Here is a 23,536-nt window from a genome sequence, read left to right as displayed (position 1 = left end):
AACTCAAAACTCAAGAACCTTTATTTGAAGTATTAGTGTATGAAGTCTTTATAATAATCTCTAAAGGATGCATTCACACTCTAGTTCGGTTCTCTTGGTTTGTTTGTATGGACAAAAAAACCCAGATTCATTTGGACAGCATTCACACTAGTATTTTTGACAGCGGACCTAAAGATACTCAAACTAACGGCATAGTCGTACATTCACAACTTAATTGGTTGGATTGAATGACGTATATTTCGTAAAGGAACTTGCAGAACACCTTAACAAAAGGTGTGTTCAATTTAAAGCAGTGCTGTGAAGACTGATCAAAGTAACCATTCACCGATTGATCTGCTCAGCACTGCTTTAAGTCAAAATCACATAATGTCTTCTGCTGGATTAAACCTGCTCATTGTTGCGTGTACATATGATATTTTTTTACCACCTGCGAACTCACAAAGAGCTTATAAAAGAATACAAAAAATTGATCTAGGAGCAACATCCTCGTTGCTCCACATTTGCCCTCTGCTTGTTTTGTTTTGGATACACCGCGTGTTCTGCATAGTCAAATCATGTTGCATAACATCAAATCTTGTCATTGCATCCTGTTTATGGTTCATTTAGAAATGTTTGGTCTGTGTTGCACCAGAGTTCATTTGGAACCGGACCGAGACCCATCTTTTTAGTGGTCTCAGTCTGCTTGTTTGGTGCACACCAATGTTCGTATGGCAAATGAACCGCACTACCACAAACAATCCCACCAGATGTTTGAACCAAACATAACAAGTGTAACACACACCTATATATGTTTTGGCACCCTCCTTTAAAGGGATACTCCACCCCAAAATGAAAATGTTGTCATTGATCACGTACCCCATGTCGTTCCTAACCCGTAAAAGCTTAATTCGTCTTCGGAACACATTTTGGATGAAAACCGGGAGGCTTGTGACTGTCCCAAGTAAGTTACACTGTCAAAGTCCAGAAAAGTATGAAAGACGTGAGGAATTGTTGAATAAATACTTTTTTTTTAATTTCTTCATATACAAAAATTATTCTCGTCACTTGATAATGTTATGGATGATCCACTGATGGCAGATGGACTATTCTGATGATGTTTTTCATACTTTTCTGGACTTTGACAGTGTAACATACTTGGCAGTCTGTGGGACAGTCACAAGCCTCCCGGTTTTCATCCGAAATATCTTAAATTGTTTTCCGAAGATAAAGCTTTTACGGGTTAAGAACAACATGAGGGTAAGTGATACAGTAAATGAGACAATTTTCATTTTGGGGTGGTTTACCCCTCTTATGTACATCTGTTTTTTTTTCTTTCTGTTTTATAAAAGCAAAGCACAATCACTTAGAAAATCACATGATTTGAGGTATCATTCTTATTAAAGCTAAATACTTAAAACTTTAGATTTAATAGAATAGAAGTAGTTTGCAGAGATATTACTGTCTCTCAAACGGTCACTTTCTATGTCTAATTTGCCCAAACTTCTGGCGCCAGTGATCGATAGCTGTACTGTGCTTGTGAACATCTGACGTGGTCTTATTGAGCTGTGTGGAGCTAATGCTGCAACACCTCACCGGGGATGCTGGCAGCAGAGCTTGTTGCTTTTAGAGCCCCCCAGAGATGCTTGATGCAAATGATCCAGCCTTTGCATATGCTGTTTGCTGATTGACACCGGGCCAGTTGCTACATTTTAAGCATCCTTTAATGACAAGGCCCAGGGGGTGCTGACATTGATTAGCAGAATCTCACACAGCTGGAGACCCCTGTCCTTTGACTAGTGGCTGTAACGGTCAATACTTCACCACGGCTGAGAGTTGCGGTCCACAGAAAGAGACTTTAAACGAAGGTGATGGAGAGGTGTAATTGTTTTTTGAAACCACTTTCAATATAAAGTGGTAGCCTCAGGTGCAGCTCTGCTGATTTTTAACTAGCACTTCTCAACATGTCAAAGTAAGCTGCATAACCAGTGACGGTGATTTAATATGAGCACTTTTTTGTGTACGCAGTGAAACTGTGATGAAGAGTACTGCAGGTTTTATGTTTTAAACTGCTGCTAGTCCTAAAATGAGTGTTCTTCTTTGCTGTGTTCACAGAGCGCAAAAGAAGTGTTCAAGAAGTAAGTTTGCCGTGAGTGATGTGTTTAGGAGTGTCTTAAATGGACAGTTCTCCCTTTCTCAAAAATGTCATTCCAAACCAGTGTGACTTTCTTAATAAGATCATTAAAATTTTTATGTGAACTGCTCCTTTAAACTAAACAATATTCAGCATGTGTGCTTCATCAATAGCTGATGTCTCCTGAAGACTAACAATCATGATTACTAACCTCACAGGCAATGACTCAACCAGCCTCCCACCCCAGCAGCCCACTGTATTATGCACTGCTTCATAACTTTCATCTGCCTCAGTATTGTGGGAAATATTCTGTATAGTACATTTTGAAATCACTTATTCTACAATTTATACAGTTCTCATTGAACATGTTTTGTGGATAATTTCAAAATTTCACTGAATTTAAAAACATTTTACTAACCCTCAAAATTTTGGGGTTGGTAGGATTTTTCGGTCTGTAGTTTTGAAAGGCTTCTCTTTCTACATTGATGAAAATATCTTAAAGTTTATTTAGTAACAAATGTCTATAACTGTCACTTTTGATCAATCTCATGCATCCTTGCTGAATAAAAGCATTACATTTAATAAATAAAATCAAATAATAAATAAAAGATACAAACTCTGAATACTTTTTATACTTTAGTCTATGTCAAAAGACTAAAATATAATGCCCCTCATTGATAGGGATAGAGCTTTTTAAGGATTTGTGCCATATTTGACCCCTTTTAACATAGCTATTTTCCTCTTACAGTCTTTCCCATATATCACTGTTGACTAGTTAATGTTTACTCTTTTCATTGCCTTGACAAGCAATATATTAACTCTGTTATGGGAAAAATCTATGCATATATATATATATATATATATATATATATATATATATATATATATATAGAGAGAGAGAGAGATATCGATATAGATATATCTAAATATATAGATATATATATTAAATGCTTAATTGTTGAGCACAAATCTGACTGTTATGATTAGGGAAAATGTGTTTTGAAAGTTGAAAGTTCAGCATTAACTTTATCACATGCACTGCTGGGTAGTAACTGATTACATTTAATCTGGATTATGCAATTAGATTTCAAAATTAAACTTTTTAAAATTCTTATAATCAGATTACAGTTACTTTTTACGGATTACATGATTAGAAATGATTCATAATTCATTATGTCAATACATTACTGATTACAAATTTTAACATGTAATTAGTAATCCGTAACAGATAACAGTAATCTACATCTACCCAGCACTGATCACAGGTGTGTCCTTCAGTAAATGCAAGCTTTCCATTGATGCCAGACAGACGTGTTGCCTCCAAGAAGTAACTTTTACACTTTCTTGTTTGCAGAATGAAACTTTATGCAGTGTGCGCAATAACAAATGCATCAGCATTCATCACATTTTCCCCCAAAACCTCTAACTGTTTAGAAAAATGCTTACGCTTACAACACTGTCTAGCTGTGTCTTATGTTTCATGCTTCCCTCCACCTGCGGAGACATCGCATGGTGTCTCGTGCACCTGCGTCACGAGCAGCCGCAGGGAGACGGAGGAACGGGATCTAGCGATATCCGTCACTTTTATATTTGTCCGAGTTCCGCCGTGACTTCACCGCTCTGTCCTTGACAGGATCACAGACACTGCCAAGGCTTCCAACATTGAGCGGACGGAGGCGGGCTACGAGAGCATGGCCCACTTCATCATCAACACGGAGGATGTGGCCGACATGCTGAGAGGCATCAACTTCCAAACAGGTAACGGCTTCAAAAGCTATGACGACACCATCTTTGTCACATATACATTCATGGCTATTTGCGTCTGCAAGTTGAAGTATATTTAGGGAATGAAGCATGTACTTTTGTTGCAGGTGAAGATGGAGAAGACAGCGGTGATGAAGCCCCTGAAGACCTGACCACCTCACCTGGTCAGACTGGTGAATCATTGAGACGCATATAACTTATTTTTAAACCCAAGGTTAGTTTCAAAGAGGATGTTTCCTTAAAGGAACAGTTCACCCTAAAATAAAAATGAATTTAGTCACCCTAATGTTGTTCCAAATCTGTCTGTCTTCTGTGGAATCAAACACTAATGAAGCCAGTGACTTCCATGGTATAGACACGGAAATATCTTCTTTTTTATGTTACATAGAAGAAAGCAATTCAGTTTTAGACTTTTCTTTGTACTTTACGTTATAACTTTTATTCATGTACATGATGGTCTGAAAACTATTTCGAACTGAACTCTATAAAGCCTGCTGTATCATATTTGATAAACCAATTTGTAAGGCCTCTAAATGATCCATACCTTGCCTTATTATACACAATCTGTCACACGCCTTCTGTCATCTGTTTATACATTTTTAGCAATTAAAAGGCATTTTAGTATAATTCCGAAAACATCCACCTTCTGGCTTGAGTCTTTTTGCTGTACAATATTGCTGTGAAATCGACAGATTTTTATGAAGTAAGAATCATTTTTATATTGTTAGTAATATTTAAAGATGAACACTTACTGGACTGAAGCAAGTAGGCTTACTTGATTGTCCACACGTCATTTCTTTTTTAGAAGAATCAAGTTAAAATGTGAGTATCAAATATGACTCATCAGTATTTTGAGTAAGGTTTATATTTGAAAATCTCTCAATCAACATTGTGTCGAGTTATATGTTGTTCCCCCCACAATGCAAACTATAGAGAGTTGATGATAAAATTAAACATCTTACTAAAATATAACTGGGAGATATAGAGTGATGACTGATTTATATACATTTCATGGAAGTAGTCCATTATTCTGTTTTGATTTACATTACAAGCTACCAGAATTTTGACTTGCTTTTTGCCATATAAATATCAGCAAGAGCACCAAATTGCATATTTTTAAAACAGGCCAAAATTGAAGTTGTTATTCATAGTAAACCTTAATATCAACTGCATCTCTTAATTCATTCTTATTTAGTGCTCCTTTTCTTGTCAAAATCCATTGATTTAAATGTCAATCTCTCTCCTTGGTTTTATATGGCTTTAGCGAACTAGAGTGCATAAAAGCAGACTAGTTAGACTACAAATGGACTGCATTCGATGTGATTTATTATTTAGTTAGTTAATTAGTTAGTCATTTTGGAAGCTCAACAGCCCCTGATTACCATTCACTTTCATTATGTATAGTTTTTATTTATCTTCATAATGAAGTTAGTCATATTTGGGACAACGTGGGCGAGTAAACATACAAAACTTACTTACTTAGGTGTAATAGTTGTTTCTAAGAGGCATACTGCAAACAGGGCTTAACTTGGAAAATGGCATTTGCTCAAAAGACATTTCCTGTTCTTTGAAGGGTGGGTATCCTGTCTTGAAGGGGCATCCCCACCTGTGCATGCTTTCTTTAAATAACCGTTCCTTTTACTTCATTTTAAAGGTCAGAAACCTCAGTTAATCAGGGCAGCGTGGGCCAGGACAGCATGCAGCTTTCTCTCTGGTCCTTTACTGATCTGATAGGACCATGTGTCCGTACAGTAAGAGCAGTGTTAAGAACAGGGCTAAATCGCAGTGGCAGGCTCTCGGCTTCGTCCACCCCCCCGCCCCTGCGCTCGAGCCGTGAGTCTACATCCACCCATTACTTAATAACCGCATGTCTCTCTGCCACCATCTAGGATATATGGCAGTGCAGATATATGACATGTGCTCACAGACGCTGACCTTGTCACCCGTGCTGTCAGCCCACTGATCAATTCATGGAGGGAAAGAGAGCGAGAGAGTCATTTGGTGAAGCAGCATTCGGTCTGAGTATGTGCTCAACAACTCCACACATGGAGTGCTTCCACTCGGAATGAGGATAGATCTTATTTTGAGGACATGGTGCGTCACAAGCTGACGTACCGGCCTTCGTGTAGTTTAAAGCTGTAATTCTTTCTAAAATAAGAGGATTTTTTTGTGGTGTCAGAAGCAGGATGGAGAGCCAATCTGCGGGATGAGATGCGACTTGTTTAACAGTTACTATCATTTAGAGTTGTCTTTCTTCGTTTTATGCTGAAATGGCTTTAGATAGGAAAAACAAACAGTTTACGTAACATGCAGTTTCGCACAATGGCACTTCCTAAGAAATGTCTGTCCCCCACACACTGTCCTCTCCCACTTGGCCCATTTATGACTAAAATAGACTCGGTATAAGTGGAAGATTATAGAAGACTTAACTCATATATTGTATTTTTCCATTTCCAGGGTATTTCTTGTGATGACTGTAAGGAGGTTTTCTTTAATCATTTCAACATGGCAAGAGCTTCTTTCATCTGGTATTTTGTGGTCCTGAAACTCTGAGCTATAGTTCAGTAAGAGGAATTACACATTTCTTAATAGCTTCAACATCCTGGATGTTTAAAACTGTTTATGTTGCTATTTTTGGTCTTTTTTAATCTTAAAATGAGCTGAGCATTTGTGGTTTGTCCAGATATATATATATATATATACAGTATTGTTCAAAATAATAGCAGTACAATGTGACTAACCAGAATAATCAAGGTTTTTCATATATTTTTTTATTGCTACGTGGCAAACAAGTTACCAGTAGGTTCAGTAGATTCTCAGAAAACAAATGAGACCCAGCATTCATGATATGCATGCTCTTAAGGCTGTGCAATTGGGCAATTAGTTGAATTAGTTGAAAGGGGTGTGTTCAAAAAAATAGCAGTGTGGCATTCAATCACTGAGGTCATCAATTTTGTGAAGAAACAGGTGTGAATCAGGTGGCCCCTATTTAAGGATGAAGCCAACACTTGTTGAACATGCATTTGAAAGCTGAGGAAAATGGGTCGTTCAAGACATTGTTCAGAAGAACAGCGTACTTTGATTAAAAAGTTGATTAGAGAGGGGAAAACCTATAAAGAGGTGCAAAAAATGATAGGCTGTTCAGCTAAAATGATCTCCAATGCCTTAAAATGGAGAGCAAAACCAGAGAGACGTGGAAGAAAACGGAAGACAACCATCAAAATGGATAGAAGAATAACCAGAATGGCAAAGGCTCAGCCAATGATCACCTCCAGGATGATCAAAGACAGTCTGGAGTTACCTCTAAGTACTGTGACAGTTAGAAGACGTCTGTGTGAAGCTAATCTATTTTCAAGAATCCCCCGCAAAGTCCCTCTGTTAAAAAAAAGGCATGTGCAGAAGAGGTTACAATTTGCCAAAGAACACATCAACTGGCCTAAAGAGAAATGGAGGAACATTTTGTGGACTGATGAGAGTAAAATTGTTCTTTTTGGGTCCAAGGGCCACAGGCAGTTTGTGAGACGACCCCCAAACTCTGAATTCAAGCCACAGTGCACAGTGAAGACAGTGAAGCATGGAGGTGCAAGCATCATGATATGGGCATGTTTCTCCTACTATGGTGTTGGGCCTATTTATCGCATACCAGGGATCATGGATCAGTTTGCATATGTTAAAATACTTGAAGAGGTCATGTTGCCCTATGCTGAAGAGGACATGCCCTTGAAATGGTTGTTTCAACAAGACAATGACCCAAAACACACTAGTAAACGGGCAAAGTCTTGGTTCCAAACCAACACAATTAATGTTATGGAGTGGCCAGCCCAATCTCCAGACCTTAATCCAATTGAGAACTTGTGGGGTGATATCAAAAATGCTGTTTCTGAAGCAAAACCAAGAAATGTGAATGAATTGTGGAATGTTGTTAAAGAATCATGGAGTGGAATAACAGCTGAGAGGTGCCACAAGTTGGTTGACTCCATGCCACACAGATGTCAAGCAGTTTTAAAAAACTGTGGTCATACAACTAAATATTAGTTTAGTGATTCACAGGATTGCTAAATCCCAGAAAAAAAAAATGTTTGTACAAAATAGTTTTGAGTTTGTACAGTCAAAGGTAGACACTGCTATTTTTTTTAACACACCCCTTTCAACTAATTGCCCAATTGCACAGCCATAATAGCGTGCATATCATGAATGCTGGGTCTTGTTTGTTTTCTGAGAATCTACTGAACCTACTGGTAACTTGTTTGCCACGTAGCAATAAAAAATATACTAAAAACCTTGATTATTCTGGTACACATATATATATATATACAACCCAGATGTTTATTTTTTGTCATTTGTTTGTTTGTAGCTTTATAGTGTGTTTTTCACTTTCAAATAAAGATGCTTCATATTTTCATTAAAAGTTGTGAATGATTTGTACATACACAGGTTAATAATTCTACATTTGTCTATGAATATACTCAACCTTTAGATGTCTTATTTAAAACTAATGATAAATGACCACCTAGATCAACTACTTGAATCACATGTAAAAAATCTTTTTGGATTAATACTGTTGCAGCCCTTCGGTTCATTACATGCATGTAAGATTTTTAAATAATTTACAACTATTTCCATAGTGGCATCTAACCTGTTACTCACCACTTGTGTTTTTATGCTCTGTGTGATGTTAATGCCAGTGTAAATGTCAATGATGCTGGCTTCCTATAAACCTGTGTCTGCTGTGACCATTAGCACTTTTAATGGGTGATAATGAGGTTTACATGTTTTCAGTTACTTGTAAAAGGCATGTAGTCTCATTTATTTCTGCAGATTCATGTTCAAAATACAAAGTCATGTTTGCATTTAGGTGCAATATGTAATTTACATCGTGATAAGCAATATACAATGTACAGTATATCTCAAGCACTTTGTAATATTGTCCAACATTATTGTCACAAAACATGGGTAAGCCTCTTGGTTGAAGTGCTACAGATCATTGTTTCCCACCATGTGAGGAGAACATACTTTTGCACTTGGTATACAGTGAGCATATGGCATTATGTGGTGGTAAATATTAGTAATATTACCAAAGTATAGCATTTTGTGTCATAAGAACACTCCCTTTGGCAAAGTGCGAGGATGCAACCAAACCAGCCGAACAGAAATGACTTTTTACAAATGGCCTTATTTTACTTTGTTGAGAATAACTCAAGACCAATTAGGAGGATTTTTAACGGTTTAGTCATATTTCTTCCATTTTATAGACATTGAAAAACAAAGGTTCCAAATAAGGAGATTCACAGCCGTGTCTTAGGAGAACCTTTCAGTGAACAGTTCTAAAAAGAGCCTGTTCGTTCTAAGTGTGAAGAGAATTTTAATCATCTAAAGAACCACTATAAAGGTTCCATGGATGTTAAACGTTCTTCATGGAACCACAGAAGCCAATAAAGAACCTTTATTTCTAAATAAGAGGCCAATTACGGTAAACACTCAAAGGGCACAAGTCAATTGTAGATCTGGTTACATGTGAACCACCCTGACTGATCATTTGCCGTGGGCAGCATTTTGAGGTCCTGGTAGGTCTGTTGTGTGACTCTTGCATGTGGTTCCTGGTTCTAAAATGGTCCAGAGGTGAAGGAGACAGCAGCAGGTCACCAGAAACTCTGCTGGTGAACAGATAGATGCCACTCTTAAAAATAAAGGTTCAACATAACCCTGATGCCACAAGTGAACCTTTTAGAAGAACTTTTTTTTGTTGTTGTTTTTTTTTTTGTGTTGGAATGCAAAAACCAACAGCCTGATCTGAAGAACCTTTTTTAATCTCCAAGGAACCTCAGCCAACTCAAGAACGAGAAGGAGGTTCATTGCAGTGGCAAGGAACCACTGAAGAACCTTTATTTCTAAGAGTGTGGGTCAGCAGGAGGCATCGGTGAATGTCATATGCTTAAGCGAGAGTTTGGGGGTGTGAAAGAGTGCATTGAGCTTGTTCTTTACTCGCCGATTGAAAGCATCATCGTGGAGCTACAGCTACTTCCCAACCTCATCTAGATATTTGCGGTTCAGTCCCGCCTGTTCCCTTTGATTCTCGTTTCGCGCCATTTCGATCATGTTTCTCAGCAGGTGGAAGGTGAGGTCGATGGAGATCGGAGGATCGTCGTTCCGTTTGGAAAACTCCGTGAGCTCTTCTAAGCTGCTGTCCTCGTGAGGAGAGCGGAGCTGCGCCGCGGGGAAGTGCGGGAGATGCAGGACACCGCTTGCCTTCTGCGCTCCGAGGTTTCTTTGCAAATACTGAAGGAGTTTTTCACCCACGAGGTAGGACATAGCGTCGTCTCCTGCCCCGTTTGACAGCACGTCGTCTAGCTGGCTGTTCACGAGGCTCAGGTCGCGGGGTCGACAGGTGCTCAGCGGGATGTGGGTGGTCAGTAAGACTGAAGTTATGAGCAGGACCAAAGGGACGGGCTTCATGCTGGACACAGCTGCGCGCTTCCTGAGAGAAACAGCCAGGTGTGTTACTACAGCGGCGCGTCCACACCAAACCAAAGGTTTACTACACAACTACACTGCAAAAAGTTTCTAAGTGCTCATTTAAAATACAAATTTGAGATAACGAAATGAGTTATTTTTATATTTTGTAAAAAAAAAAAAAACTTTTAGAGTAGGCTATACAAAAAACGTGTAGCCTAGATATAATTAGTATTTTGGTATATGCAGTATTTATTTAGTAAACTAATATAAAAGTGCTAATAAAAATGACAAATTTGACATTATGAAATTAGTTGTTTCGTGTACTATTTTTGCTAAATTAGGTAAAAGCTATTAAATGTGTAATGTTTTGTAAATCATGTATATAAATAAAATGTAGCCTAAATGTATTTTTAGTAAATACTACAAAATAGTGCTAATATAAGTGGCAAAATTGAAATAAAATGTTTGTATATTTTTAAGCATATAAATGAAAACTTTAGATATAAAAGTGCTAATATAAATGTACAGGATTTAAATATCTTGTTTAGATTTAGTCGAGTACAATTTTTTTTTTTACCAAAAGTATTAGTATAAATAGTAAAATTAATAAACTATTATGTATTTTTTTAATTAATATAAGAGACAAAATTAAGAGTTGACTATTTAATTGAACATTAATTTTCATAGAAAATAAACTTTTGTATTTCATGTTCAATATTAAATTATTGATATAAAATTATTTCAATATATATAAATCGTGCATCAGCTAAAATCGGTGGCAAGTTAAAGAATTAGCATCTAAACTTAAAAAGCAAATAAATATCAAATAAATTATTGAATAAAAGTAAAACACAAACATGATCACTGTTCTACGGTAAAATAACTATAATAGTCATGCGGCTATCGTAATAACATAAAAAATGCGTAAAAATAAACAACTGAATTAATACTTATCTACTTAGCTACATAAACCACATCTTGAAATCAGACGCCATGTACAACATGACTGAACAATCAGCTCAGTCAATGAACAATAATGACAATATCAACACAAAATCTCATGCTCGCAGCTAAGCCTGAATGGCCTCAGTCAAGAAGTTGAAGACAAGTCATATAAGGTAACTTACTCGGTCGTCTTCTGTTGCTTCAAAAGTACTTGTAAGGAAGAGTGTTTGCAGACAGACTGGAGTGGAGCTCCTGGAGCTCAATGGTTATATACATCACACACCGCTCCATTGACGTCAGTCGAGCTGCATAAACTGCTTGTAAATGAGGCAATTCTGAATGGAGAATGAAGAATGGAGTAAAGGAGCTGTATCCGAAGGACAAAGTGAGACGTTTCTTTATCTTTCCAAAGTTTTCAATTTGAAAACATCATCTTTGATGTTGTTGCAAAGTCATAAACTTGCTTTCAAATACAATTTATCCAAATTGAAACTCACAGGTAATCACTTAATGTTTTTATTGTTCCTTTGACTGTTAAATCACTTTTTTATGCACCTGAGCAAAATGGGCTAAGGATCTGCTGTCGTGATGGATTTCTGCATGGCTGCTCATCTGTGGTCTGGAGGAGAGCAGAAGCGCAACGGGGACACGAAAGCCTTCGTCTCTGTCCAAGGTGCTGAAATTCTCCAAGACGCAGCCAGACATCATTCATTGGCTGTCTCTCTCTCTCTCTCTTCATATATATATATATATGTTATATGACTGCAACAATAATGGGAACTGTATGTTGTACATATAATTTTATTAATTGATTTCAGTTTCATATCTTACACTTGGCTGTGGTTTGTTATTAGGTAGTACACACACAAGTTATTTTAAAATAATCAGCCTAGAATGAATGTTTATGAGCTAAATTCACAGTACTGGAAGTACATTTGAGAACTTCAAGTTGTAATACTGACATTAATATTAGTAAAAAATACACCATGTCATGGAGTCATGAATTAAAATGCTTTCTAACTGTAAATTGTAACATGTTTTCAAGAGTGGCTGAGCAAAATGCATTCAACAGCCAGATGCAGAGGTTTAGTCACTGTTGACTATTGTTTCTGGCTAGCCGTCAATTCCCCAGAGTGACGAAGCATTAGCTGCACATGCTGAGATATTTACATAAGCCTGACACGCTCTCGAAGGAAAATCCTAAACATGGCTTTAACTTCCTGCTCAGTGTGAAGAAATGATTTTATATATATATAAAACATTATTTTGTGGGGGGGGGGTGGGCGGGTTGGGGGATGACAGCTAGCAGATACACCACCAGTTATCCAGTGACAGATAACTGGACTGGATAACTTGAACAGCAGATTGAACCTGTGAATAGATAAAATACTTCCAAGAAATTCAGGTATGACTTATGTTTTTATGATGAACATAGGGCTAAGATTATGGAAAGGCTTACCACTTGAAATTAGTCACCACTAATAAATCTAGTTTAAAAGCTTGGTTGTAAACATTTGTATTCTTTGGCTTTTAATTTACAGTGTTGATGTCTTCTGGGTTGTTTTAATGTGATGCATTATTTAAAAAAAAATTATATCCTTTGAATTTTTCATGACGTTTTAGTACTTGTAAAATGCATTAAAAATACAAGGAATGCATGGTCTGACAACTGTGAAAGATGTATTTTATACACATTACTGTATTGTGTTAATCAATGCAATGCCTAGTAGATGTAACACCCATAACTTCAGTTCTGTTAGTCACATGTACCTGAACTTAATTAGTGTCCACAGAATACACCAAAAATGACTAAAAATGCAGCCACATCCTGTAACAAACACGCCTGCTGTTTTTAGTGAGCAACACACCATAATTCACCATCTAAACACTGGTAAATAAAGGCATATAAATCAAATGTATAGAATTCTTTACAGAATCTATAATCACAAATATTACAATATAATTTATTGCAAAGGATAATAAAATGTCAGAGGTCTGAATTATGTTATCGTCAGCTTTGACCTTTGTTGTGCAAACTTCATCTGTAAGCTTTGTGCGCCTATGTGTGAGTCTATTACTACATTTAGGTAGTGGTCAATCTGGAACATCTCATTACATCTTATTGGCTTTCCAGGAGAGGTAAGAGTTCCAGGCAACAGCCACGATCTGAACAACAGCCAATCTGAAAAACACAAGCATGAACATATTACTGTATTAGAAGTCATTTATTTATAATGAATGTGACCAAATGCAAATATCACATTCATGTCTTAAAACATAAATACAGAAAACATTACATATCCAGATGGTTTCCAGGTGTGTGTGTGTGCGTGTATAGATACAGATAGATTGACTCTAGTTGTTAATCCCAGCGTGGAAGTTCAGCTGCCAGAAAGCAGTAGCATCAAACAACCCACAAACAGAAAAATCTGTTTTAAAACTCCCAATAGTCAAAATGAAAACAAGAGCCCAATTAAAAAGATTTCAAAAGTTTCTCAGCTTTGTTCCCTTTAATAAGCTTTCATAATGCTGCTGTGCCACACACTGTGTTGCAGAGGCACGTCCTGTACGTTCTTTTCCCAGTGACGCTCTTAAATCTCCAGCGCTGCTGGATTAGTGCCCTGCTGCAATGGATGCATTATCATTATCAATGATCACTTGACTTTTGAGGGCTAAAAAGGGTAGTTTAAAGCCAGAGCTTTACCTGTGGTGGAGAGGGATGAAATAAAAATTGGCGATCTGCACTGGAGGCCAAAGCTAGAGAAATTAAGAGACGTTGCATTAAATGGAACATTAATGAATGAACTGGAGAAAGAAAAAGAAAACAGTGTCAAGCACAGCAGGAAAACACTTACATAGTAATTGGAGATCAAGGCATCCATGTAGTCCTATTGAGATGTGGAAAATGAAGAGTAAATATGATTAATTTTCAATAATATTATGTTTTTATATTAAGCCACCAGAACAGCCATTGTGGCAGAAAACAGATTTTATTCAGTCTAAACAATGTTAGTTCTCATGAATTAATTTTAGGAAAAGTTTCATAACTAGTATTTGAACTGAATAATAAAATATATTGTGTTATATATACGTGTTTCTGAGCCTGCTGCTTGTTCCTATCCAATGTTCCTTGTAATATTTAGATCAAATTGACACTACTTCAAGCATAAGCTGAAGGACTATGTGAGTACCTTAATACCAAATTTGAATTCATATAATTTTCATGCAATTAAAATGAATCATGCTGTTGCAAAGACCTATATCAGAACCATGACAGACACTTTTACAGATCTGTGGAAGGAACCTACATGAAAAAACCCCCCTGTATATTATATTATTTACTTTCTAGTCAAAGAATCCAGAACAATTTACATGCTTTTCACAAAAATATTAAGAAACACAACTGCTTTCAACAGAGTTTGGAGTAATGGCTATTGAAAATTCTGACATCAAAAGGAATAAATTACATTTTAAAATAAAATAGAAAAACAGCTACTTTAAATTGTAATATTTAAAATATTACTGTTTTAACTGTATCATATATATTTTAAAGCAGCCTTGGGGAGAGGTGAGAGGCTTCTTTAAATTGATATATATATATATATATATATATATATATATATATATATATATATATATATATATAAATGATTACATTATAATATATGTGTGTGTACTGTGCATATTTATAAGTATATATAAATATACACCCACACAGATGTTAATTTAAGAAAAATACGTAGTATACATTTATATGTAATGTACAACATAAATATGAATATACACACATACATAAAAATATAAATGTATGTTTTGAATGTGATATATATATATATATATAATGTCTTCAGTCTGAGTGGTTACAAGTTCTTTTTTCCTCCTCATTAAAAGCTTTTGTTAAATCAGACAAAAAAGAGCTTGTTACCTGTTCATTCATGCTTTCATCATGTCATGACTAATGACGCTGGTACCTAAACAGTGAAGAGTGTGTGTTGTAAAAGCTCCACAGCTCTGTCCCACTGCATCAAGCACAAGTCAACACCCTCCTTTCACTGGTGCCATATAAAAATCAAGTCATCTGGAACACGAGGGCCCCTTCCCTGCTAGTGCCATCTTTTGAAAGGTCAACTTAGTGAGATTGAGTGTGTAAAAGAAGCCAGTATTAGAAACTTGTGCTCCTTCTGTTTGTACTCTTTGCCTTAACAGTTTCTAATTAAGAATGAACAAGGCACAGGCCACCTGAGGTGAAACTACCGCGGGGCTGAAACGTTATGATATTGTTTCTCCCAAAGCTTGACGTCACAGGAGTTTAGCCCCTCGGGAAGAAAGAACGTAAAAAAAATTTTTGTACCGTTTTAAATACACAAAGACACAGAACACAACAGGATTGCTAATATGCTATAGCTTTAGAAGTGAGCAACATCAAAGACCAGACAAATCCTGAATGCCCTGGAAGCTGTCCACAGGTAGAAAGCTGCAGGCAACAATGATCAAACCAAAGATTCAGAACCACCCCCAAGACTTAGAGCAATGACAAATATGACTGTGATTTCTCTGTTATAGCACCAGGTTATAAAGCATCAAAAGGCTCATGAGGAGAACAATAATTTGTGGATTTTGAGTTGTTTGTTCTAATCTGGGTTTTTCTGAGAGCTAATGCACACTTAACCTTTCAATCCAATATCAACAGTGGGGCACTCACCACCAGACTAACACCTGATGATGGTGATGTTTCACTTGGTGTTATTTGTTTAAGAAGGATAAAATAGTCAGTGGGGAGATGGCATTTAACATTACTCTACAGACTCAGTAGAACAGCATTAGTGATTGTATGTCTTACCCAGTCACACTTGTATAAAGTGTAGGTAAAGTTTATGTTTTATTAATGCAGATTTGCTGAGTATTTTTATGAAATGTAATGTATATTATAAATGTATTACATATGTAATCAATAAAGTACATACTTCCTTAAGGATGATGCATTTAATTTTTTTGGTTTAAATTGAAACCCCTTTTTTTTTTCCTACTTCAATTTGGTGCCACTACTGGTAAAGAAATTACACACTTAACCTTTAAACTGAACTGAAGAAAAAAAAAAAACATCACATTAAAAACTTTGTTTTGATCAGAATTAAATTTCACAGAAAATTAATTTTTTAATTTCAGGTTTTATATCAAAATAAAAGAAAAAAAAACTGAAGGAGAGAAAGAAAAAGTAAAAGAAAACAGAAAAGAAAAGAAAAAAATGTGAAAAGAAAAGTAAAAAGAAAAAAAATCAGAAATGAAGGATAAAATGAATAAAGAAAAGAAAGGAAAAAGGAAAGTAAAAAAAAAGTAAAAAAAAAAGAATGAAACAAGAAAAAGAATGAAACGTACAGAAAAAAGATAAAGTAAAGAAAAAGTAAAGAAAGAAAACAAAGAATCAAAAAGAAAGTAAAAAAACTAAGAAATTTAATAAAAAAAACAGAAAAGTTAAAATAATATAAAAAAGAAAAAAAAAAGACATGCTGATCTTTATATAACGGTACAGCCATCATCCATTGAAAAATCCAGATGAGTTGAAGGTCTTTTCATTTAGCAGCTGCATTTGTTCTAAAGCGACATTCAGTTCACTAAGCCAAGTGCAGTTTCCCTGGAGACACCCTCTGGGCTAAGTGCCTCAGACACAATCAGAATACCAGTTCACATATGAACTGTCCAATTCACAGGCCATACCCACCCCAGATCAAACCCATGACCTTTCCATTACTCCACCAGAGCTTTAACCAGTAAGCTACTCTAATGAGCATCAAAACGCTGCCATTCCAGCAGCAGAGCGTCGTTTACTTCTGTTTTAAAGGGCACTACTGCGAGCAGCATCCAAACTCTGATCTGTCACTCTTGCTCCACCAACTGCCTGACCTATAGTCACCATAAACAAAAGGTAGACGCTGCCCACGACATGCCAAGAGTTTTAATCAGCACCAAAGGACCGGTTTAAACCAAAAACAGCCCTACTAATAACCAACAGATACAATAATGCATCGGAGTGGGATTCTTTAAGTCGAGTCGCAGAGTAGCATAACTAAAGGCGTTTTTAGTGATTGGCTTTCAGCTCGCATTTCTTCTGCTTGGCTTAATGAGCGCATTTATCATTAGCCTTCCATCTTTTCTGACATTTAGGTGACTGACCTTTCAGTCTCATTTTAACACAGACACCTTTCCTACATAAATAATTGATGGCACCACTCAGAGACAATGCTGCGTCAACCATTGTTCCTACAAGTCCATGAGTCACTACTCGCAGCTCTCCGTCCCTTCATCTTTCTAATCCCGGAAATACCCTCCAATTATGGAGTGCCAATATAAGGGTCACAAGACAGAAGGCTGGTGTGAAAGTGGACTTTCAGGACAACTGACGGAGTTTCAACAGATGTGCTTTGGCAGCACGGGCACTTTTACACCTTTATGCCTGAAAATATAAGAATCTTTGGTAGCCCTTACCTTAAAAGGCTTTATGTATATTGCATTATAAAAGGTTATTAAAGGGTATAATTACAAACGGGAAGGACAATAAAAGCAATCAAAACCAACAAAAAAGCAATAATATGTAAGTGCTGTGAAAAGTCTCAGTCAGCCTAACACAGCATGTAAGGTTTTTTATGTAATAAATAAAAAGAAAACAAGTACATAGAAAAGAAAAAAAAGCAAAGGAAATACTAGCGTAAGAGGATCTTTTTTAATAAAAATAGAACAAGTCAAAAGAATAGAGACTTCTATTGTTATGGGCCACTTGTTTGATTATTAAACATTAGAAAACATGTAGTTAGAAAAGAAATAGAATAGAGAGTGCAAGTGTTAAAGTGTCAAATGTTTTTTTAAATAAAACAATAACAATAATTAATATGACGAGATATACAATATTTTATCTCATATATATTATGTTATATTTTTATTAATTATTATATTGATTACTCTGTATTTAATAGTTATTTTATATTTTATTTGTATATCAATGATGGAGGAAGAAATAATCAATAATTAATACAATAGAAATAATGATGTTATAGTCATTCCAATACAATGCTAAATTAGCATTTTCATTTTAGATTTTGTGAAAAATTCACATTTTGAGCCTTTAATGTTCAGTGTTGGTATTTAATTCAGGTTTGTGATAAAAACTGACCCTTTTGAGTTTGGTCACATTCTGTTCCACAGTCAGTCCATTGAGCGCTCCAGATATTCCCAGAAAAGCACCCAAGAAACACGGAGCAAAGCCCACCTATGGAAATACAAAGATCTGATAAGAACACGTATCTATCTACTTTATGGAAACCTTCTCATTCATTTTAATATTTTTTAAAATATTTTTATAATTATAATAAATACCATTGTAAGTCTAATCCAGCCTAGCTGTTAATTTATAGACTACTGCTTCACATATTCACATCTGATGAAATATACATATCACATGCTGAAAGCCATCAAGGACACAATTGGAGACTGATCTAGCCATTTATTATTAGCACACTAGACCACTGGAATTCCTTCCTGTGTGGTTTTCCACAAGACATCCCAAAAAGATTTATTAAACCAATCAAAAATGTGTCAAGCGAGACTAAAAACAGCCCCTTTGATTTTCCTTTGACTTTCAGGTACAAAGTATGTTTTATACGTTTTATTTAGTTTAATTTGCAAGTGAAAGGAAAACTTAATATCTTTTTTGTGTCTTTGATACACTGTAATTATACATTTGTAATATTAATTAACTACATGTATTTATCTACTCTAATGTTAGGGTTAGAATGATGGTGTTATTTAGGGTTAGCTCCATGTAATTACGCAGAATTTATTGTTATTACTATTGTAAGTACATTAGTATTACCATATTTTGTTGTGGAAAAATAACTTGGGAATGCATGTGAAGTGGTATAGGGAATGAAATAAAGCTGTGAACATGCCAACAGTACCTGGAACTTGACTGTGGGAATCTTTTTTGTAAAATACTATGAATAAATCATGCTTAGCTAATTGAAATATTCACTTACTCAATAACATCTGAGGACCTCTTTAAAGTTTAAACAGCTGTTGTAAGCCTCTCAATAAAACAGAATTAAATACCTACAGACGAAAGCAACCACACACACACACATACACACACACACACAACCACAACTTGTCGCTGGCTGTGCTGGCTTTTAGAAATTTAGAAAGTGGGTCTCTAAAAATAGCCCTAGAATCTCTTTACTGAATAAATGTAGGAGAGCAGGCTGGCGTTGGAAGCGCTGTTGTTTGGGTGTAATCCGGTGATGGGGAGAGGGCCTGTCTTGCATGCCTTTGTCCGCTTCATCCTGTACATTCATTCCACCAATCATGTAAACAATGACTTATGCAAACACTCATTTGTTTGACTGCCTATCAGAGGATGGATTACTTGACATGCATGAAGGGAGAGCTCAGATGGGATCCCCAAAAGAGATAAAGCACGTAGCAACAGCAATAAATAGAAGCTCCTAAAGCACATTACATGTGTCTGCATACTCAACAAAGACACGGCAGTCAGCCCTTGGGACAACTTTCCATGAGTGCATTTATGACTAAAGATATTTTAAAACATATCAAATACTAAGGTCTGAGTTTATATTTGGTGTTTCATATTAATTTTATTAATACTGTTGTGGAGTGATGATGTGATGGGGAGAAGAGGGAGAACAGTATGGGAAAATGACGCAGGCCGGATTTTAAATATAATTTTGATGAAATCCAGGAGCTTTCTGACCCTGTATAGACAGCATTAGAACAACCATGTTCAAGGCCCAGAAAGGTAGTTAGGATATCATTAAAATAGTACATGTGGCATCAGAGGTTCAACCATATTTTTATGAAGCTGCAAGAATACTTTGTGTACAAAGAAAACAAAATTAACAACTTTATTCAACAATTTCTTCTCTTCCAGTCAGTCATCACCACTACCATTCATGAGAGTACCATGATGCATATATAATACAAAATGCTTTTAATGAAGCAACTCAATGTTCCTTCATTCCGAAGTCTAAAGTGATGTTTTCAAATTAGCAATGAACTAGAAGCTTGGGCTCAGCTATTAAACTGTCAACTTTAGATTTGAATCTGTGGCGGAAAGAAGGATTTCTACAGAAAAAGGGGCTTTTAAAGGCACTCAGTTGTAGTTTCTTATGTATTTACACATTCGTGCCATCAAACTGTTGTATAAACAATATCACGCTCATATAGACGTGAGCTACAGCTGTATATCGGCACACTGCGATACTCGAATGGCCGATATACAGCCATATCTTACATCATCTCATGTGATATTGCTCATTTCTACTGGATTCTTTTGGGGATTGTGTATGTATAAAAACATAATAAACATACACACACACACACACAAACAATTACTGCAATACAATGCACATATGCTCACCTGATCAACAAGCCATTTTCTTCAGAGCAGCACCACCAGTACCACCAGTAACAAGTTTGTCCAGCACCTTGTACCATCCACCAACCACTGGACCCTTCAAAACACAGACAACTTCACTTAACTCATCTCACATGTGTGTAGCACTTCAAACACTTCAGTAAACAATCATGAACACGAGCCCAGAATCTTGAGGCCGTGCCAGTGGTTTCATTTGTTCATGATGTGATTATGAAAACAGCGGGCAGTAATTAGCTCCAATCCCCTGTGAATTAATGAGCTTTCTTTAGGTTTCCCATTGTGGTTTCAGTCTGGGCCTAATTAACAAACTGATCAATACATGTGTCCCCTAAGGGTGTTCCAGTCAACAATGACAACTGAATTCTTCAGTAAATCTCTCTTTTAATGCAATTATAATTTGCGGTTTAGCAGCATCAATGTAAAATCACCCACCGATGGCAAATTATGCATATGGGCATCTTTAACAAACAGCTGTGTGCTTGTTTGAGAAGATGCCATTCTTCAATGTATAGTGAATATATAGAAGCTCTATGTTGTCTTTCTAAATTCTTTCCTGTCCTTTTAGCAAAACAAAGGATGCCATGACACATTAAATGATTAATACCAAGCTTCTGCTTCATTCAGTTGATTGGGCAAGAAGAACTTTATAACCCTATAATGCCAAAATAAAATGGGTACGTCAGAAATGCAACAATTATAGCTCAATGGACAGAATCTTTCTGACATTTCATTTCAGGAGATGCAGGACAAATTTCAGCTGAAGTTCTGACCTGTGGTTCAGTCTTTTGTTCTAACAGCAGTGAAACAGATTTTACTGCACTAATAATAACGACTAAGGTCTGATGTTTAAAAGGTTGAATCGAGTGTGCTCTGGCTTGTAAAAGCTTGGAATCATACAGGCCATTTGCAGATTAGACCTCAAGTCATTTGGACAGAACTATTGCATTAGTGCTTTGTGTGTGTGTGTGTGTGTGTGTGTGTGTTAGGGAGGGAGGAAGTGAAGAGCGGGGTGCTCAATATATCAATCACTGTGTGCATGTCAATCACTGTGCAACTTCATTACCTGTTCCAACCATAGACTGTAAAAAAAATATGGACGTAGTGTCCGTGACGTCACCCATAGACTCCTCAATAGCGGTTTTGAAGACTAAAGTGTGCAGAGCGGGCCGTCACCATCTTGGCAGCGCGTCATCGCGCGACTCTCCCGGATAATCGAAAATGGGCAAAAAGGCGGGAGCTGAATGCTGAAGCCACGCCCACCTAGCGCGACGGCATTGTCAGCAGCGGCAATCCACCTGTCACTCAAGTGGCCACGCCCTTAATTATGCAGAACTTTAAGGCTTAATATAATTTAAACGGAGGAGTTATAAAAAAATTCACCCTCCTCACAGTTGTCATGAAGGGCAAAATTAGCAATATAGACCAAAAGCATTTTTTGAACCAGGCTGTAAACATGTTTCTTTCTGCTGTAAAGTTGGGCATTTTAACATGGGGAGTCTATGGGACTGACTCCCTTTTGCAGCCAGCCTCAAGCGGCCAGTCGATGAATTGCAGTTTTAGTCACTTCCTTATTGGCTTCACGAGAGAGAGCGGGAGGTTGCCGCTCGGTTCCAACAAATGACACCCTACACACATGATCTTTGATGGTCATAACTCAACAGATCTTTAAACATTTGAATTCTCTGACATTCTGCAACATTTTTTGTCTTGTTTTTGCCTTTTTGAAGTTTTATTTTATTTGTTTATAAGTATTATCCAATGTCAAGCAAAGAGCAAAGGGTTCGCTGGTTGACATGGGGAGTTGCTAAAACCTAATCTGATTTCATATATGAAAAAAAAAAGCTGTTTTCAATCCTAGGTTGAAATATTGAGCCCTTTGGCAAAAAAAAAAAAAAAAAAAAAAAAATCACATGATTTGCCCATGTGTGCAAGTTTTTTGTAGGTTAAAATCTTTTACATAGTTATAAACCAACGTTAAAAAAGGGATAAAAAAAAATGGGTGCAACAGTGCAGGATGCAACAGTGATCAAAATGACAGAAAAGACTCTTTTCAAATAATGCTATCCTTTCGAGCTTTCTATTAATCTCCCTGGGAAATGTATAAATGTGTCAATAATGAGATACTGTTCTTGAGTACCAGATCAGCATATTAGAATTATTTCTGAAGGATCATGTGATGGAGGACTGGAGTAATGATGCTGATTCAAATTCAGCTTTGCATCACAGTAAAAATCCCCTTTTAAAATATATAAAAATATACATTTATCAAGTTTTAAATTGTAATAATATTTAGCAATATTTAATGTATTTGTGATCAAAGAAAATGAATCCTTTTTAAGCTTAAAAGGCTTCTCTCAAAAACATTAAAAAACTTACCAACCACAAACTTTTGAACAATAAGAGTATTCAGATAATTGTAATAAAACCATTCTAAGACCACTGAAAGAGTATAAAATAAAAAACAGAAGTTAAATTACATCAGTAACATGCTGGAAGATCTCAAGAGAAACTCATAAGGAAACTGTATCACAGAGGAGACTTACGACAAAGAAGAAGCCAATGCTCATCATCTTGGCAGTGCGTCTCACGCTGTGATTGGCCAGTCCACGGCGCTCAATCAGCTGCTGGGAGATGACATCACCCACACCCACCAGAGAGCCTGGAAGAGAGGGAGTCAAAATGGAGTGAGAGAGAGAGAGAGAGGTGCCAGTCTGGCATCTGTTTGCCCCCACTGCCCAGCGTGAAGACCCACACACAGGTAACCACGCCAGGGGCAATTGACAGGAAACACTAATAGTTTTGCCGCCCCATTCACTATCTAC

General features: G+C 36.5%; 2 protein-coding genes and 1 long non-coding RNA gene across 4 annotated transcripts; 1 reads left to right on the top strand and 2 right to left on the bottom strand.

The window, feature by feature from the left end:
* The first annotated feature begins 2,088 nt into the window (after positions 1 to 2,088).
* On the top strand, positions 2,089 to 6,509 carry LOC113088215 (uncharacterized). Of its 2 annotated transcripts, XR_003285865.1 has the most exons (4): positions 2,089 to 2,114; positions 3,744 to 3,868; positions 3,982 to 4,088; positions 6,332 to 6,509. It is a non-coding gene; the product is annotated as an uncharacterized LOC113088215 (long non-coding RNA). The 2 variants fall into 2 exon arrangements; XR_003285864.1 differs by lacking the exon at positions 6,332 to 6,509 and having other exon boundaries at positions 3,982 to 4,640.
* A 2,668-nt stretch (positions 6,510 to 9,177) lies between these two features.
* Positions 9,178 to 11,965, bottom strand: LOC113088214 (UI-like). The gene is made up of 3 exons (XM_026255709.1): positions 11,828 to 11,965; positions 11,455 to 11,607; positions 9,178 to 10,349 (listed from the first exon to the last, which is right to left on the bottom strand). Exon 3 carries the CDS (start codon positions 10,325 to 10,327, stop codon positions 9,890 to 9,892), a length of 438 nt encoding a protein of 145 aa, XP_026111494.1. The 5' UTR covers positions 10,328 to 10,349; positions 11,455 to 11,607; positions 11,828 to 11,965; the 3' UTR covers positions 9,178 to 9,889.
* Positions 11,966 to 12,063: 98 nt separating this feature from the next.
* LOC113088213 (protein Mpv17-like) lies at positions 12,064 to 23,373 on the bottom strand (the record flags this gene model as incomplete). Its single annotated transcript, XM_026255708.1, is given in 7 exon segments — positions 12,064 to 13,454; positions 13,977 to 14,029; positions 14,128 to 14,160; positions 18,438 to 18,533; positions 20,697 to 20,708; positions 20,710 to 20,790; positions 23,258 to 23,373. Coding segments are annotated over 7 exon segments (461 nt in total), but the record flags the coding sequence as incomplete, so codon positions are not given.
* Positions 23,374 to 23,536: the final 163 nt, after the last annotated feature.

Source organism: Carassius auratus, unplaced genomic scaffold (genome assembly GCF_003368295.1).
Source record: "Carassius auratus strain Wakin unplaced genomic scaffold, ASM336829v1 scaf_tig00045831, whole genome shotgun sequence".
Taxonomy (NCBI): domain Eukaryota; kingdom Metazoa; phylum Chordata; class Actinopteri; order Cypriniformes; family Cyprinidae; genus Carassius; species Carassius auratus.
This window is presented reverse-complemented; position numbering and strand designations above follow the sequence as displayed.

What these genes read in the sequence shown, in the direction of transcription:
- LOC113088214 (XM_026255709.1), bottom strand. Translation starts at nt 10,327, where the DNA reads ATGAAGCCCGTCCCTTTGGTCCTGCTCATAACTTCAGTCTTACTGACC.